The sequence below is a fragment of the Vanellus vanellus genome (genome assembly GCF_965231255.1).
Source record: "Vanellus vanellus genome assembly, chromosome: 2".
In the NCBI taxonomy this organism is placed as follows: Eukaryota; Metazoa; Chordata; class Aves; order Charadriiformes; family Charadriidae; genus Vanellus; species Vanellus vanellus.
Genome location: NC_138906.1, coordinates 60,917,397 through 60,936,382, shown reverse-complemented (window position 1 = coordinate 60,936,382; position 18,986 = coordinate 60,917,397). Strand labels below are relative to the sequence as shown.

The 18,986-nt window shown below is 39.7% G+C and overlaps 1 protein-coding gene across 1 annotated transcript in view; it reads left to right on the top strand.

Moving 5' to 3' along the window:
• Nucleotides 1-18,986, top strand: part of ELMO1 (engulfment and cell motility 1) — a 310,350-nt gene that overhangs the window by 154,841 nt on the left and 136,523 nt on the right. Inside the window, exon 15 of the mRNA XM_082479784.1 lies at nucleotides 1,013-1,121. Coding sequence (XP_082335910.1) covers nucleotides 1,013-1,121 — 109 coding nt within the window. The remainder of the gene's footprint in view (nucleotides 1-1,012; nucleotides 1,122-18,986) is intronic.

Below are 18,986 nucleotides of genomic sequence, written 5' to 3'. Positions count from 1 at the left end.
TAGAGAACCTCTGAGGTTCTCTGCTGCTTGGCAAAATCTCTTACCTTTGAAATTCATTTTCTTCCTCTGTCCCTTATCCTCAGGCTATGCAGCAGCTGTTTAGGATGTGTTTTATTTCTTTTTTTGAAGTAGCAAAGTTTGTTACTGCAAAGAGTTCTTACTGCGAATTTGTTTTGACCATTTCTTTCTTTTTTCAGCCCCTATTTTGCTCTCTTTTCAGGCTCACAGCTTCAGTGAAATCTATCGTATTTTTATAACTCATTTTTTCGTCTACAATGAAATCTCTAGTTGTAGTGCCAGGAAAACTTTATCTCAACTGTACCTGATATGGCATAACTTAATGGGTGTAAAAGTGTGCAAGGAAATCTTTTCTCCATTTATTTTTCAGTGTCACTCAACAGAGAATACAAAGGTTCTCCTTGAGTAGTTTTTGCAGCATTCATAGGTTTGATGCAAGCTTGATAGTTCCCTGAAATGTTTTGCACACAAGCACAAGTTTCTTCCATAATAGAGGAAATGAGCTCATTTTCTTCCTTTGTGGACTTTGGTTTGATTTTTGACACTTAGACCTTTTTTGGAGCCTGAATCCAGCTATGCAATTTCTGTCCCACTTTTTTATCTTATAGTTCCTTCTAGGTGTGTTCGTGTCTACAAAGCATTATGTCTAATTTTCTTTAACTGGCAAATTTGAAATTAAACTATTTCTTTCTCTTTGGCTTGTACTGCAGTTTCTCCAAGCCAGGGGTGGTGCAGAACAGCAGTGTTGCATAGGAATGGCAAAGCTTCCCAGTTGGTCATGGAGCAGCACCGCTTCTGTGTCGCTGACTGCCTCGGACAGACTTCGGTCATTTAGCTGGGGGGAAGGACTAAAGTTTATGAAAACTGAGCCTCCACATACAGTTTCCTAAATTCAGCCTGATATATTGTGTAAATGTTGGGTGTGGAGGGCAGTACTTCAATTTACGGGTTCTTTCTTCAAAATGATTATATGCTATTTTGATTCCTCCTTCAGATTGTCCTGGAGAACAGCAGTCGAGAAGACAAGCATGAGTGCCCATTTGGCCGAAGTAGCATTGAGCTGACAAAGATGTTGTGTGAAATACTGAAAGTAGGAGAGCTACGTAAGTTCACCTGTTTGTTTGAGCTCTAAGAACCATGGAGTGCGTTCAGTGATACCTAAAGTTTATTTCAGTGCAAGAATTTTCTTCCAAGAATCGTTTCTCAGTATGGTTACGTATTGAACACTGGCATTCAAAATTACTATCTCCGTTTTTCTGTGTCTCTTACTGGTTTGTGGGCATACCAGGGATGAGAGTGGAGTGGGGGAAATGGGCATCCAGTTTTTGAATCTCTTCTCTATGAAGCAGGACAGTCGCACCATTTCTAGAGGGATCAGTTCATTTCCCATTGGGTGATTTGGTGTAGGAGACTTGATGGTCTTAACATTCCACGGGCTTGTCCATAGCTTGGTTTTATGTATCGTAGTCATTCTTTGTGGGATTGCTCACCTAAACTGACACATTCCGTTTTCTCTTAGATGTCTAAAGCTCTGTCTAAATACCAGATGATATATGTATCATTTACTCTTAACAGTGTGATATGAAGTATTGTATTTTAATACAGAGTAAACAAGCTGTGTTTGGCTTCGATTACAGTCACTTGACAAATTGTTAGATCCTATCAAATAGAAGAGCATGTCTTTGTCTTCATTAGTCTAGAGTGTTGGTGTTTAACTCTATCAATACATATACACTTCAGTTACCCATCAATAATGTTTTGGATCCAGGTGGAGTCTGTTTTGGCAGGCACTACCATGAGCTTCATTTTCTTGTTGCGCAAGCAGGGGGCATAACTGAGGTGCTTTGTTTCCTTCAGAGACATTTGCTTCCTTTTGAATTTTTTCCCTATTAAAGATTTTTCTTTTACTTCTACACCCAAGTCCACAAAATGTAATGAGAGAAGAGCAATGCAAAAGCCAGCAAGAAAGCCTATAGGTGTCATTGGTTCTTGTTCTTAGCAGGTCTGCAACAGACATCAAAAGCTCTGTTTTAAAAGTATGATTTGCTGGTTAATACAGCTAAAGCTATTTAAATGCAGTGTCTTGAAAGAATTTATTGACCAAAAGAAAAATCTATCTCTGTGCAGTGGGCCCAGAGAAAACCTGTGCATTGCTTGCGGCTTCCAAATTGACAGTATCTGACAGACCCAGATGAATGATGTGATGCTTACTTTTGAGTACCATCTTAAGTAAACCAGAGTTATCAAGGAGCATATTCACTATGTCTATAAATAAACAGTTTAGCAACTATTTTAGATGTATGGCAATGTGTTGTGTAAGGTTCAGACTGTAGCAGATATGTCTCCCTTAAAATAACCTTACTGCTGCAGTTGAGGTATCTAATGCCAAATCATGCACGATAGGTCTGTCTGAATTTATCTGCTGGTAGATGTAGGAGGGGCATATCATCTCAACAAAGCTGTAAGCATATTTGAATGAAGTGTTAAAGATCAATTTTAGTTTTACAAATGCACAGAAAAATATCTGAAATCCAAAGTACGACTTCGTACATGGTGGTTTTGTGTATGTCCCATCACTCCATGGGACATGGGACTCCATCACTGCACTTTGCTGCTAAGAAAGATGATTGATCAAGAGGTTAGCCAGGTGTCTCAGATTTCTTCCTCGCTGTGTCATAAGAAGTCATTCAATAAATAAACCTCTTTTTTGTCACAGATGTGTTTTGTCCACATGCAGGGGGCTATCAGTATATAGATGATTTGCCGTGTGTGGTGGTGTTTGTTTGGATTGCTTCTACCTTCTGCAGGTGGCACCTTTCATGTTTTAACTTTTTTCACTATCTGGTCTTTTAAAGTGGGGACTGTGAATAAAACAAGAAGATTTCGGGTGAGGGATCAGTTACCGTATGAAGAAAATATGAAAGGAAAGCTATTTTTACTATCTTAGCTTTAGAAAGAAAATTCATTGTCATATTTTTGGTTTGGTTTTGGGGGTTTGGTTTTTTTTTTGGTTAGAGTAGCTGTATGGTTTGGAAGTGTGGGGTTAGAAAGAAAACTGAAAAATTTCCCAAGGATATCTCTGGCTAAGGGATGTTACCTGTTAACATTCTGAAACCACTTGCTTTGGTGTTATTAAAGCTGCAAGTCACCGGGATGCTAGGTGTGCTGGTTCCCAGCAGGCTTCCATGGTGTTTTTTTCATAGGCGTGTGACATTCTTCAGAGAAGATTTGATGCTGAGGAGAAGTGCACTGGTGCTTCTGTTGACAGAAACCAGATGTAGCATGACTGACTTCTGTGAAGTCATGCTAATCTACACCCACAGAGCATCTGTCTCTGGATGTGGCAATAAGATTGCGTTGTAGCCTTATATTCACAGGGGACAGAGCTAAGGTTACCTCTAACTCATCTTGACAATTTACCTGTTCACCAATGTGTTTCCTTAATGGTTTTGTTTATGTGGAACTCTAATTGTCATTTTAAAAGGCTGTAACAAAATACACCTTTAAAATAATGTACAGAAAGCAGATTTCTTGAAAATGGCTGTCACAGATGTGCTCTTAAATGACGTGATCAGCTGTATATTTTGTTGAGAGGTGCAAACTAGAACTGACATCTTAGGAAAATGTACATTTGGGTTTATTCATCACTTGAAAATAAATACTGTATTGCTGAATAGGACTGGACATCTTAAAAAACAGTAGTTACAGTTTAGAGCAAAGGTGTCCCTGGTAGTTTGTATGTGTTAGGTTTCAAAATATGTATTTAGGCTGCCAGTGGTTCTTTAGAAATTCAAAACTAGTCATTATTGTGGTGGAACATAGAACTTTTTTTCTAACAGTTTCTCAATTGTATAATTTAAAAGCCACAATAAATTACCTTTTGCTCATGAAATATTCAGCGATAGAAACTTTCTTAAAGTGCAGAGTAGATAAAAGCTGCTAGACTGTCCATTATTTATGAAGAGTACTTTAATGCTGATTATATTCCCCTTGCTCCACTGTATTAAATACCTTCAGGCAACAAGAAGACGTTTTACCATTTATTTTTGATCCTTTCAAGCACTCGTTCATCCCAGCAAGGACTCACAAGAAAGTGTTAAAGGCATGCCACCTCTCCTGCTTTTGTATTTCCCCAAATCCAGGTACTGGACTTGTTAATTCTTTAACTTTGGTTCCAAAATGTTCATGACTTGGAAATTCATCTTTTCTTCAGCAAAGCATTTAAGCGTATGTTTAAATCTTGTGTAAGTAAAGAAAGCTCAAGTGCAAGCTGTGAGTTGAGCATATGGTAACTGCTTTATAGGAGTGGACTTGGAGAGCAGAGGAGCTAAAACTTAAGAGAAAGGTTGAAGTAGTGTTTAAGTAACATGGATGTTATAATGAAACACATCCATAAGCCTCTTCAATGAAATCTGAGTCAGGAAAGAGTGGGATATTTGACTGTAAATTTTTTTAATCCTGTCCTACCTTTGCTGTTACAAAGGCATTGAAGAGAAATGCTTTACTGAGAATGGTCCAAGGCACTCATCTGGGCAAACACTGTGGTAATTCTGATTTCTCCAGTCATAGCTTCCTTTGTATATCTTGGCTAACAAGATGATTGGCTTCTTGTACTCTTATGTCCTGGAGCTGACTTCAGACAGTAGCACTGTTACCCAGTGGTCAATCCCCCTCCCCCTGTAGGGTAAGGCACTTTGACACTCCACATCCCTGGTACACTGACAAGTTTACAAAGAGCAGAAAAGAGCAGGCCATTCATATTTCCTCCTTAGTAGCTATGAAACCTAACGTAACCTCCGTCTTCCTTCTTTTTCCTTCAAGTTTCAGTACATGATGTATATGCTCAGGAGAGAAGGAATACCCATCTAACAGACTCGTCACTTTGCTGGGAGGCAGTAACATTGCAGAAAAACATAAAAAATTAAAAACAACAACAAAAACAACTTCCCGAACTGGAGTTCGTAAATTTAATGGGAGATTTGGAGTTCATTAAAACCTAGTAGTTGTCATAAGTAAGAATTTGAGCTCAGTGTTTTGCATAAGCAGCCCTAATCCTCTCCGATCGTTGCCTACAATGCCCAGGTCTCTGTACCTCTGCTCAGCTTGTGACACTGTTCCTACCTTCAAAACCCCTTAAAACTCCCGTTCCTGGTGGAAGGCGGTACTTGACTGTGTTACCTGATTTATGCAGAACTGGTACAGCTTCCCAGGCTTGTTGCGTTCTTCCCATATAGGTTCAAGTGAAATTGTGTTGAAGCTGGTGAGGAGGCTTGTAGCTGATAGAGGAACGATAAATTAATGCTGTGTGCACTGAGGAAAGACAGTGCTACTGCCGGAGCTGCAGCCTAAAGATGTTCATAAGCCAATACCAATCCATGCCTGAAGTTATTCTATAGTTAAGGCGTGTCAGACTTCAAGTATTTTTCAGTGTATACTTGAGCAGGACACAGATGTTCAACTGCCAGTGTTCCTATTTGATTGTTTTGATGGGTGGTGTTTAGGGGCTTTTGCAAAAATCTGCACTCAAGCTTTACGACAGACCACAGGGTTATATGCCACACATCAGGTATATGTATTGTCCTGAAGCTTCTATCACGTAAACGACTTCTTCACTGGGTTTTGTTGCTTTACTGTTGTGGGGGTTTGTTAGACTTGATTAATTTATAGGATTTTTTTCCTTGAAAGAGAAGACCTAAATGCCGAAGTATTATAATGCCCTTGATGCTGTTTGTACATGTTCTTGCCACAGATTTCCCATTGCAATTATTGCCCAGGTTGCAAAATTGAAGCGATCTAGAAATTCTTACGTTATTGTCCCTTTGTCAAACAGAAAGTGCTGAGCGTTAGAAGGTATACAGTGATATTCATGGTTGTGCCCACTGAGATGGAAGGTAATCAAATCTCATGCTTCAAGGAATAAGCTGATTGCTGCAAGCGTCAGGAAGCACTTTTTCATCTTTGCACAATTTTTCCTCTGCATTGCACAATCCATAGTGTGCAGTGTAGTTTGTTCCTGTTGGTCCTTCCCTGAAAGCATATTGGTCACTGCAGGATCAGCATTCTAGACCTGAGGGCTCACCTGCTTTGATTTTCCTTTTGCTACAGCAAATCCAATATTTTTATAAATCAATGTCATATTTTAAATTTTTTCCCCTTGCTTGAAAGCTAATTGCCTTTTCATCCTTCTCTTTCTCCTCTTTCTCTTAAATTTAAATAGAATAAAGCCCCAGAAAGAGTAAATAAAAATAGATAAGGGAATTTTTAGTGTTCTCACTCTTCTTCTTGCAATTTCATTTTCTGGAGACCGAAGCATTTTACGAGTCACAAAATGTTTGTTAGGAAGTTGAAAAACTTTTCTCACCAAAAAGAGATTCAGTGAAAGGCAGTGATTTTCTGTTTCATCCTGAACTTTTATCTTATCTTTGGACTTTGATAAAATAATTAAAAAGAAATTCTGACCTCCTTTGTCTTAGTTTTTTACTGCATTCATGCTTACATACCCACTTTTTTATGCTCTTGCCTAGGCCATCACCATATCGGATAACTCCCAGTCACAGCAAAAATTAAGCAGATCTTGAGTGAAGGCTAGAAGATAAAGAACATTTGAAAACAATTTCAGTAGCAGTGAAAGGGAAAAAAAAAAATCTAAAATAATCCATATTGATCTTGAGTTTTAAGGTTCCTTTGGAAACATTACTAGCAAATTAGCCGTTCCTCACTATAGGGACACTAAATATGCTTGTCCTTCTTGATGCTAAGCTAATAATTTGCTGAGTAGTCTGAATAGTACTTTTCTTGGGTATGATAGCAGAATCTTATTTTATCAAACAGTCCTGTTCCTGTGTGCTGGCACAGTCCCTCAGAGACAGAATGAAACTCCCCTTTTCTAGGGAGTTTCTAATTTCTTTGCAACTAACCTCTTCTTGCTCTAAAAATTCTTACTCCTTTCATGTACATGGTAAACTGTAAACTTTCTACAAAATACCTGGTGTAATCTTTTTGAGAACATGAGCAAAGGAGCTGCAGGCATCTTTTGAGCAAGAGGTTTAATTTTTAACTCTGAGTGTTAGTGAGACAGATTTTGGAATGTTACTTTCTACACATGGTGCTGTCGGCTTCAAAGTTGGTACAACGTTGGCTTCTGGGTCAGTTAGCTAGACACCCCGGTCTGTCTAGTATCCTCCTGTGGTTTTTCCTGTTCTCTACAGTGTCGTGGTTTAGGCCAAATCCACCACTGGGGACCCGAGGGACCCCAGACGGGACCAACAGATGCTCCCCTCTACCCCTCTACAAAGAGAGAGGCAGAGGAGGAAAAAGAGACTTATGAGTTTAGAAGAAACTAAACTACTTTAATGAAATATTAATAATAAAATAAAAAGAAATAATGAAAAATATATACAAAACCGTATCAAGCTCCCGAGATGACAATCACGTCACCGGCTGGCACTGGGGCAGTCCCAGGCTGGACTCAGTGACGGACGGGAACTGGATTCCGGATCTGGAGTCAGGATCGGGATCACAGGCAGACGAACAGAGTCCTCCTCAGACGTCGGCCATTGAAGGAAGAGCCCGTGACCCTTTGATCCCTCAGCTTTTATACTGAGCATGAGGCAGATGGGATGGAATACCCTGTTGGTCAGTTTTGGGTCACCTGTCCTGTCCGCTCCTCCCTGCAGGTGCGACCCCACTATGCTTTTCCGCTTCCGACCCTCCAACGTGGCAAATAACAAAGTTGGTTGGCCTTGGCTGTTATGGCAATAAGTATAAGCAAGAGCCTCTCTGCGTACCATGCCTGGGCATCAGCTATAAACATTGGTCTTATCACTCTGAGAGAGTGAACATTTTCTGCACAATATGCAGTTAATTTCAGTAGTTAGAAGAGGCCCAGCTAAGAAGCGAAGTTACTGAACAAAATTGGTTCTGTTTTACCTCAAACCAGGACAACAGCCATATGCTCAATTTTCAGTATTATTATTAATAATAAAAAGCATGGTGGATGTGTGGGAACTCAAAAAACACTTAAGGGCAAGAGACGTGGATGGAAAGGATTTTTTTAGAAATTGATTGATGTATCCAAAAGACAACGAAGCGGTAACTTGATTAAGCGTGAAGAGTTCTTTCATCTGGTAACGAAAAAGATAGCAAGAATCAAGACCTGGAAGTTAAAGCCCGGTAAATTCAAACTGGGAGTAAGGTATAAGGCGTTTAGCTGTGAGGATGCTGAACTAAGGAACTAGCAGAACAGAAAGCTGAAGAATGAGGAGAGAAGACAAAAAAAAAAAAAAAAAAAAGACCTTGATGTCCATTTCCTGTGATTACTGGAAGCTATGGCTTTGGCAAACTTGGTAGTGTGGTAGAATACCAGCTCTAACTTGTTTTAATGTGGTTACTGGAACCCAATTCTAGGGTTTTAATACTTTTAGGTCTTTAATACTTTATTTTACAGGCTATAATTGATGATGTAGTAACTTAAACGGTTGAACAGGCGTGGCAGCAAACAACAAATATTAACATATTTTTGATTATCGCCATAGGAAGAAGTATGGATAAAATAAAATCTGCAAAATATCTCCCATGTTGAAAACTCCGCATCTCTTCTGAGCTTGAAGAACGTTGTTAGCTGTTCATTCTGTGTTCTACAGCATTTCTTGGTTTCTGAAGAAGATATAAGTGAGCCGTGAAAAGTACAATAACGAACTTCCCTCTTGCACTATCAAGCATTGGAACAGGCTGCCCAGGGAAGTGGTTGAGTCACCATCCCTGGAGGTATTTAAAAGACTGGTAGATATGGCGCTTAGGGACATGGTTTAGTGGGGGACTTGGTAGTATTAGGTTTATGGCTGGACTTGATGATCTCAAGGATCTTTTCCAACCAGAAGGACTCTATGATTCTAAAGGCGTCTGCCTGGAAGAAGGAAGCAATAGGCAAAATCTTATAGCAAAATTCAGGCTTTTAAAGTCCACTTGCAAATCTGCAGGATGAAGGAGCTTCAGCCAGCTGAGATACAGCCAAATGTTTGTTGCTTATCTGGAACAATTTCTGTTGGGTTGGTCATTGTTCAGGGACAGTTTAATGATGAACAGATTGAAATGAAGAGATAAATCATCTTGGAATCCATTCTGGACCTTCTTATTTCACTTTTGTGTTAATGTTTTATGAATAAGGATTTATTAAAAGTAGCCAAAGTCTCTTGTATTTTGCAGCAAGCTGTGCTTGAAATCTGAAGTAAACCCTCACGATTTCACAGCACTGCTGTGCAGCAGACTGGAAATTTTGCAGCTGCTCCTTTTAAAAGAGGCATGTAGTTGCTTAATGAATTGTACACAGACTTCAACAATGTATAAAACCCCAATGTTGTTTTAATGGCAACTTTCTGTATGTTTTAATGTTGCTCTGTATATTCCACAAATGTTTGGGTTGGCAAAGCTAAAGGATTTTCAGTGTGGAAGTAAGACATGTTGCAGGTGAAGAGGTGCACTTTGGGTTTTGGTATCTGGAACAGGCAGAATGATTTGGGGGTTTGAGGACAATTGCAATAGCAGGATGTCTACTGACATGAGAAGAGCATTAACTGCTAATTCCTGTAGTTCCTGAGACAAGGCAAAGGCTAGAAAATGTGCAGTATTTTGGGAAACACACGAGACCTTGCAAATAATGTCCCTTTTCTTGAGCTGGTGAATATCCTTGTAACAGCCCTCTAATGAATTGGCTCTGAGGTAGGGAATGTACCACTAATTGTCCAAAGTTGTTCCTGCACACAAAGCTTCATGGATGCTTGCAAGGCACTTGGACGCACTTCTGGTGTGGTGAGGTCCTCTGTCAGAAAGCTTTACTCAGACTTTTAAACTTTGTTTGTTCTAAGTAAAATAGATACCTTTTAAAATTTGAATCTGCGAGGGGTGCTTCTGAGCTTTAAAAGTCTTTGAAAATCAAATTGCCAGGCTTCTGAGAGAGATCAGGCAGAATGCGCGGACGCAGTAGTAACCAGGGGTAAGGCAGGCACTGAGTACAGCTTCGTTGCATTTGTCTGAAGCTTTTCTCTGGTTAACACATGCTGTGTCTCCAACCATGCGCTGCGCGTCGTAAACATGCTGTTTGTGTTTATTCAGGAAGGATTCCTTCTGTTGCTTGGTGGACCAAAGAGGTAGATACAGGCGTTCTCAGAAAAAAATGTGAAAGCAGGGAGTATTTAACTTTTGTCATATAATTGTATTTGACTTTTGCACCACCTGATTCTGTGGAAAGCTTCTTTAAACTGACTGATCATATACCTACTTGAAACTGGTGGAAGAACCGTTTTCATGGAGGGGTTACCCTTGGCCACTGATCATTCCTGATCAATTCAAAAGGGAATTTCCTTGATTTAGTTTTCTGCAACTGTTTTCTCAGAGTTGATCAAAACAACAATGAAAACGGAGTAATGAGAGCCTGAGATCTTAGGGCAACTAAGATGATTAAGGGCTTGGAGCATCTCCCTTATGAGGAAAGGCTGAGAGAGCTGGGACTCTTTAGCCTGGAGAAGAGAAGGCTGAGGGGAGACCTTATTATGGCGTACAAGTATCTAAAGGGTGGGTTGAAGGAGGATGGAGCCAGGCTCTTTTCAATGGTTCCCAGTGACAGGATGAGGGGCAATGGGCACAAGTTAGAACACAGGAAGTTCCGTTCAAATACACGGAAACACTTCTTTCGGTGAGGGTGACAGAGCACTGGCACAGGCTGCCCAGGGAGGTTGTGGAGTCCCCTTCTCTGGAGATTTTCAAGACCCGCCTGGATGCAGTCCTGAGTACTGTGCTCTGGGCAATCCTGCTTTGGCAGGGGAGTTGGACTAGATGATCTCTAGAGGTCCCTTCCAACTCTGAAAATTCTGTGATTCTGTGTGTGATTCTGTGATCTTAATACATTTTCTTCAAGTTTTTTGTCATTCACTAGCAGTATTTAATTGTTAAACATGATCAAACTGCCCTTGATGTACTTTGTGGTAAATCTTTACCAGTCAAGCTCCGTCTTTGCAAGTAAAAACAACAGTAATGGTGAGTGACCTGAAGGACTGGAGCTGTGCTATGAAGGCAACACAGATTTTTAACATTGTGTTACTCGCGTACATGTTGAAATACCATCCGTCACTTTCATCTCTGTTGAAATGCTTGCTAACGAAAAGCTCAAGAAAATTAGTTTCTAACAATTAAACTTCACTTGCCCTTCTTGAAGAAGCATAGATTAGCTGGAACTGTGACAGGAGAAAGCTATGGAGCCTCAGGCCTTTTATAGACCTTAGAGATGTTCACATTCAGCGAGAACTTTTAATAGTGCTGGCTAAGTAAAATAGTAACAGGAGTCTGTGGGGTTTTATTTTGCTGTATTCCATGAAGAAGGATTCAAAAAGTGAGTGCAGCCATTCTTGAAACTGCCCTTTCAGCTTTACTTCTTTACTCTGCATGTGGCATTCTCTATTCCTGGATTAGCACAGACTTATGCTTAAATGTTGTGAATGCATTTTCATGGTGGATTTCTTTATATGTGACAGGGAATCGAATTCCATGTTTCGTAACATTTCTGGTCTCTCTGTGCTGAAGTTTTGCCATGGCTATCTTTTGTGAATTGAAAAATAACTTCAGTGTAATTTTTAAATATAAAGCTTTAATACCTGCAAGTAAAGGAGAGGGAAGGAGATTCGTGATTTTGGGAGAGAAATTCCAAATAGCCTGGAGAATCGGCTTATGACATTAAAAGAACTGTAAATGTGATGTAGTGTTGTGGGATGGAACCAGGAGGTGAAATCATGACCTCCTAGAAAACTTTGCTTTAGAGAACGTAAGTGTTGAGATGCCTGGCCTGTTTTTTAGCTAGCGTAGCTAGACTTTCCATTTTGGTATTTCATGAGAGTTTTGAAAGAAGACAGCCCTAGTTCTTCTTGGGGGCATACAATTCCTCTCACGTTTCCTTTGCTCAGTGTCTCAGGAGGTCCGTACGTGTTCTCGGGACACCTCTCAGAAACAGCAGTCTCCTGTAATTCCTGCTCACCACTTTTTTTGGACAAATTAGAGCTGCACTCTTTGTACACACTAGTTGTGTGCCTATATATGCTGATAAGTCATCAGAGGAATATAATTATATGCTGCATCTTCCGGGAGCCCATCACAGTAGGCAGTTTATTACTAGGGAGATATGCATACATGCACCCATACAGACTCTTGGTCTTTGTCTTTGAAGCCAGGTTGTCGTATGAATTTAGGCTCCCATAATTTTTTTTATTTCTTGCGTTAGGGATATCGGAACAAAATGGAGCTCCCTATGAGGAGTTATTAGATACGCAGATTCTTTCTGATGAGTTTTTAGCGGCCCCTAAATACCTTTTAATCTACTGTGACCCTTTGGCACAGAGAGCTGTGACCCTGTTCTGGATCTTTCTAAGTTGTTTTTCAAGGGAAAATTCATGGCTTATTTTAGAGATATCTCTATTTTTTTCCCTTAAGTCTTGTTCACTACTGAAGTTTGTACTGACTTTATTCTCTTTCCTGCAGTTTCAAATGCTGTGTATTAACTGGCCTCCAGCAGTTCTAGGTTCCCACTCTTTCAGGATCAAGCGATCTGCTTATTTTTCCTGGGCTTTTGTGTTTTATATGTGCACAGCTTGCTAAGTTACTTGCTAATAATCCCCCAGCTGGCTGGTGGATCTATTTTCTTCCCTAATTACCACTACAGAGCATCAGTTTAATTATTCTGTCAAGCCTCTAAGAAAGGACGTAAAACATGCCCTATCCAGCTCTATCAAAGACCCACTTGATGACAGACACTAAAAGAACCATAGCATAATAATGTTAGCTATAGGCATGTATGAAGTGACTGACAAAGAGCTAAGGAAAAGTGATGGACTCTGTTCATCTGAAGTAGGTTATCGAAAGACAAAAAATAATTGGTTGGTTGTGTACATTTGAGCGTGAAAGAGTTTGTTGTGTGACACTGACTTTCTTAAGCTTATCGCAGTAAGTTTTCTTCTGGTGGATAATAAGTCCTTTGGTCGGTTGGTTGTTCTTTGGGTGTATTTCACTTGTAAGTTTACAGCCCCCCAGCACAAAATATAGTTGGTATTTGCATAGTAAAATTCTAAAGCAAGATTTCTGATAGTTTGTTCTTTGGGCCTCTCCCAGCACTCAAGCACCAAACTTACCAAAACAGAAAGCAAAGGTAATCGCCTTATAGCCATACATTTCACTTGTGTTCGTCTTAACATTGAGAATATATTTTGCCCTTCATGTGTTCAGCTATCCATAGTTTTTAGTGTCTGGTGTAGAATACAATTTATTCATCCTCATCAATGGCAGGACATTGTTTAGCTGAAGCAAATAGGACTGAACACAACAGAACTCAGCTCAGGTTTATCACAGGGTGGAGCAGAGCTCTCAAGACCATAGGCTGTCACATTCCAAGTTGTGGGCTGCAGAATATCTCAGTGAATAGCTCAGTTGCTGTTCTCCTGGGGTTTTTATAGTAGACAGCAAACCTCACCTCAGACGTTACAGGCTGTCTACCTAAGCAGGAAAAGTTACCTTAAGTCTTAAATCGGAGGCAAAAAATTGGCTGAGCCATAACATAGGAGTGTTACTGCTAAATGTGTTTTGCTACAGGCGGAGACTGCTATCAAAATAGATGAAACCATTTTGGAAGAGGAAAAAATTATCAGAGCCAGTGCCAATGAAAAGAAGTCGTGAGGATGTGAATCATTTTCCATAGACAACAGAATAATTTAAGGTTTTGATTTTTATGCTTTGCAAGACAAAAAGTTCTTGTGATTCTTGACTTTAAAAAAATGAAAGGAAAAAAAAAAGAACAAAACCCTCTCACCCACCCACCCCCCCAAATTTTTTTTAATAATTCATAAAGGCTTGGGATTTCAGAGGTGACAGTACTGCAGGTATCAAAGACAAGCTTTGTGTGGAGCCATGGTGCAACTTGAAGTTACTGTGGAAAAATAGGGAATTTTTTGTTCTAAAAAGCCTTCAAACTTTTAGGACAGCATAGCTCTCAGCTTCTTAGTTTTATTGCCTGCTTTTCCTGTATGGCTATTTTTCAGATAGTTTTGCAAGGGGCTTGTGAACAGACTGGAGCAATTCCTGCAGTGACCAGCTGCAGGTGCTGTTAGAACTCATGGCCTTGGTACCAGTTAAGGACTTAGGTGGTGACAGTTTGTGCCTAAATTAACATCCTAGAGTCCAATGTACTTCCAGTCTGGAAAGTTCACTGACTTTTCAAATAGTAATCCATGATCACGATTGTTATAGGCTTATCATCTGGAAGGACTAGAGGATCACTAATCTACAATAGTATTTTGTTGATGTGCTGTATTTAAAGGCATTAGAAGTCTTGAGGATTATTTGTGAGGTTTTCTTGAGCTTTACAGGCAGATATTTGGAAGTGTGTCCTGGAATTCTTCTCTTCCTTCAGCTTTCAACAGTGGAGCCGCCAGCTACCCCTTCCATTTCCTTCACCTTCTGCATAGCAAAGGGTAATTCTAATCATTATTTCCTTGTGTATGAAAATTATACATTTTGGGTTTTGTGAACACATAGAACATCTACAGGATTTGCAGTGCAGCTGGTCTAGAACTCAACCTGTTGTATTCTCTGGTTGTGCTTTATTTGTGCGACGATGAGGTTCCATTTGATCCCCCGTCCCCCCTCCAGTTTTAAATAGCACATCATCATGGTTTAAGAACATTGGAGTTGCATTTTCAATCTTTTTCCTAATATTTGCATATTAATAAGTCATTGAAAAACATTATGTAAATTTTATATCATGGTGAATATATTATCAAATCAAATGGCCTTTAAGGGTAATTGTAGAAAGCTACTGTCAGCTAGGGATATGAAATTTGACTGTATTTAACTTTTTTCCCATGCAGCTAAGTATCAAAGACATGGAATTGATAGAAGCATTTCAGAAATGCCACTAAAATGTTGGAGAGGAGGCATACCTTGTGGGGATTTTGGGGGGTTTGGTTTGGTCGTTAGTTTGGGGGTTTTTTGGTGGGGTGGGTTTCTGTTTTTGTTTGTTTGTTTTTCCTGTGAAGTCATAGTTAGCTTTTTACAAATATTTTGCCTTAAAGGTCTGTTTTGTTTTCTCAAGTTGAGGACATAAATCTGTTCCCAATCTCTGCATCTGCAACTTCAAAAAAGTTTTTGTATGTAAAAAGTGTTCTTTTTACCAGGCAATGGAGAGCAAGGGGAAGAGGCTGTCTTTTTCCAATTTTAAATAAAAGTATGATTCTTTTGCTCTCAATAGATGGAGTTTCAAGATGACACCAAGTATGGTGTGATATGAGAAAAATTCCATTTGTTGGAACTTTTGGGTTAAGTAGGTGGGACACTAGGTAATGATGGATGTGTTAGGCTGAAATTTTCAGGGACCTTCATGAGAATTAGGATTTAAAATCTCATTGAGTTTACATCCTTTGTACTTCCCAGTTAGCTGCAGTAGCAGCAGCATCTTGCATTACTTAGCTTTGAAAAAGCTGAGCTGACCCTCAGACAGACAAATTTACGCATCATCTCAGCACACTGGAAGAGCTATTTCTGTCCCTGCTCCCTGACAATGAACAAATAACCAAGCATTTCCATCATCAGCAGTTCCTTTCCTCCTCTTTTCCACCCCCAGTTTCCAGGGGTGGGTGGTGACAGCTTGAAGAGATTAGATATATTTTCAGATACCTATTCATTTTGAAAATTTAAAAAAAAAAAAAGTGTTTTTCCTTGTCACAGCTAAATTATGAATTTTTAAATGTTTCTGTAGATGCTTTGATAAAGCTGCCACAGTTACTTTCTTCTATTATTCACTCCTGTTTAAAACTTCCTCTGCAGTGTGTGCGTGTTTCTTTTGTTTTCCCACTAAATGAACTTCTCCGAAATCCAATATTATTGTACAAGTATTAATGGAAAGCAAATCTTCACATGCATGGACATTCACACCACAAGTGGTGTGTTTTATTGGGGGATTGGATTTTTTTTTTACTGCAGGGGACAGTATTCCTAAAATGCCTTGCAGGAGCATTGGCATAGACGCAATTGTAAAGGCTGGAGAAAAGAGTCTGCTGTCACCATCCGCAGTGGGATACGCACAGCACATGTGCATACACAAAACATCCCATTGCATAACAGCTGATTTACTCTGATACTAATTCTCACTTCCCTGTGAAATTCAAAGTTACAGTAAACTTCCCCAGGATTATTTCCTGATGTATAAAACTCATGTTTATCCATTCGCAGAAGGGATGCAGTGTCATATGATTTGCATAAGGAATTGAATTGCAGTGTACATGTCTTTAAGTATGATCCCACCATGGTTAAGCAAAACCTACATATTGTTTTTTTAAGAACAAGATCTAGACAAAAATAAAGTGCATCTTGTTGCTCATGGGAAGGCAGAAAAAAATTACTACGCCAGCTTGTTCTCACTAGGCTAAGCTGCCCCAGTGGAGGAAACCTTTACGTTTCCTATGATGAGTTCATATGACCTGGTTGTACCAGGGTACAAGGGGATGTGGGTCAGAGTCTCTTTCTTCCCTCTTTGTGTCCAAATGCTCTTGACCTTCTCCCCCAGCAGAGACTGCTTTTTAGAGATGTGACTATAATATTACCGTTTTTTGTAGCTGAATGCAAAGCTTGTACCTTAACTCTATCAACTTCCACAACTTGCTGTAGATAGCGAACAGCTGTGTGAGGATTTGCTGTCTTACGTGTTCTTCCAGTATCCATTTCACCGGAAAGACCACGGGTTAGAAAATGGGTTAAAAGCTAGGTAATTAATCTACTTTTCTTCCAGCTGAACTAAAGATGATGTATGGTGTGAGGTTTAAAACACAGCTGCTACCTGAGAAAAGGTATGTCCTCAATATAGTACTTTGTACTTAACTGAGCTGAGACACGATCCCAGCTCCTTTCCAAGGTTTCCGTACGAGTCTAGCCTACCTTGTATCACCCTCTAGGTCTGATGCACAGGGTACTGCCTCTCTGTAGCAATTAATGATTATATACCTGTCAGGAGCCCCGAAACGCATCAGAAGGCAGAAGAGGAGGCCAGAACTGCATCCCATTGACAGTTTCAGGGAACCCTATGACTTAACATGTCTGGTACAGCTATTTCTTTAAAAAACAAAAATAAAAATTCCTCCAGGTACAGTTGTATGGGGAAAAAAATAGCATGTGGAGCAAGCCCGGTTTATTTCCTTTTTATCAAACATTCATTTTGAAGGGTAGGCTTCTGTAAATCATCTCATTAGTGGGAGCCCATCTGCTCACATTTCTTCCAAGATAGTCTAATGTGTGTGTGTTGCGTGTATGCGTGCATGCATAAAGGTTTCCAGTTCTAGTTGGTGTTGATTCCCATTAGGCTTCAGGCAGGAGAAGAAAGATTAATGATTTGGGAAGAGGAGAGAAAGCTGTTCGCACTTGAAAACTTGTCTGGAATGGTCTAACTGTTCTTCCTCAAATAACAGGTGTGTATGAATAATGAGAAATTTGCTCATTTAAGCTATGGTAATGATGGTACCTGGGCCCTGATGTAAAGCAAATCAAGATTTGTTCGTCATGTGCTTATATATCACAGACTTTTTCATCCTATTTTCAAGTTATGCCCTGCTTAGCATGGAGTGAAACCCTCCATACAGAACGTTTCAAAGAAAAAGTTGTTCCAGTCTCTCGAGTCTTGCAGTATTTCCATCCAGACAAGCCGTATTACAGGACCTCTTGTGGCAGTGTCCCTTTTACTGCAATGGAAAGATCTGTCTGAGATCCGAAGGGGGGAAGCGTTCATCTCTCGCTCCTCGCGCTCCTGTCTGAGAAATGAAGAGACTCATACAGCAATAGGACTTCTGTTTTCTGACTTTTGTTTTATTACTTAGACATTTCAGAGCTGATGTGAGCTATAATTTGAGAATTCCCAGGAGCAAGACTGCAGCTTTTTCCCCTTTACCACCTGTGTTTCTCAAGTGCCACAGTCTTTTACTACAGCCCTATTGGAAATCTCAGGAGCACCATTCACTCAGAATAGATTGATGGTGTTTTGAATCTTATGGTCTCAAGAATGTATATCCAGTCTTATTTTGGTGCATGTATAAAAAGCTGATTGTGTTTTTAATATGCTGAAGGATCTATTTAGTGACAAACCTTTAATGCTGAGGAACAGCCTACTCACATTTCTTGCAGATGTGTTTTTTATTAAAACCTCTTTGATCTGTCATATGTTAAACCTTGAAATTCTAAGGTCAGATCAAGGATGTGTTCATTGATATTACTGGGTTCTGAAGAGAAAGAAAAAAAAAAAGTAGGGCATACATATTGGACCTACTTCTACAAAAAAAACATAGATCTCTGTCTCATTTATGTCAGAAATGAGAATGACAGCTGTCAGTTCTGTTCTAGCTGATACATGTTCATATTGTGTAATCGTGTTTCCAGCAGCTCTGCAGTGGGTTCCACTAGGCTTTCTTGAGAAGATTTCATCTGCAGGTGCATGTGCTGGAAGCTACATTTTTTTTTTTTGTTTTTTAATGGAAGCTTAAAAGTTACATACACTAGGTGATGTCTTTTAAGTGTGGTAGACACAGATACATCACAGCAAAAATAGATAGGAATTAGGCATTGGCTGAGGGTTTGTCCAGCAGCGACTGGTAGCTTTGAATGCTTCAGCTCTGGAGCACTGTGAGTTCAAAGTCCACGGGGATCAACTTTCAGAGTTCAAAGTCCATGGGGATCAATTTTCAGAGTGCTGAATCACCTTGTCTGAAAACAAGGCCTTTGCTACTTTTTACCACCCAGGTAGAAGCCCCAGAAATTAACTTTTGAAAGCCAAAATCAGTACACTTGGTAGAGATTTTTCTGCTCTTGAGACATTGACAGTCTCTTTGAAATACATTAGGTTTGAGTGCAATTTTTGTCATCTAGGAAAAATGTAACACTGGCAGCATTAAATATGA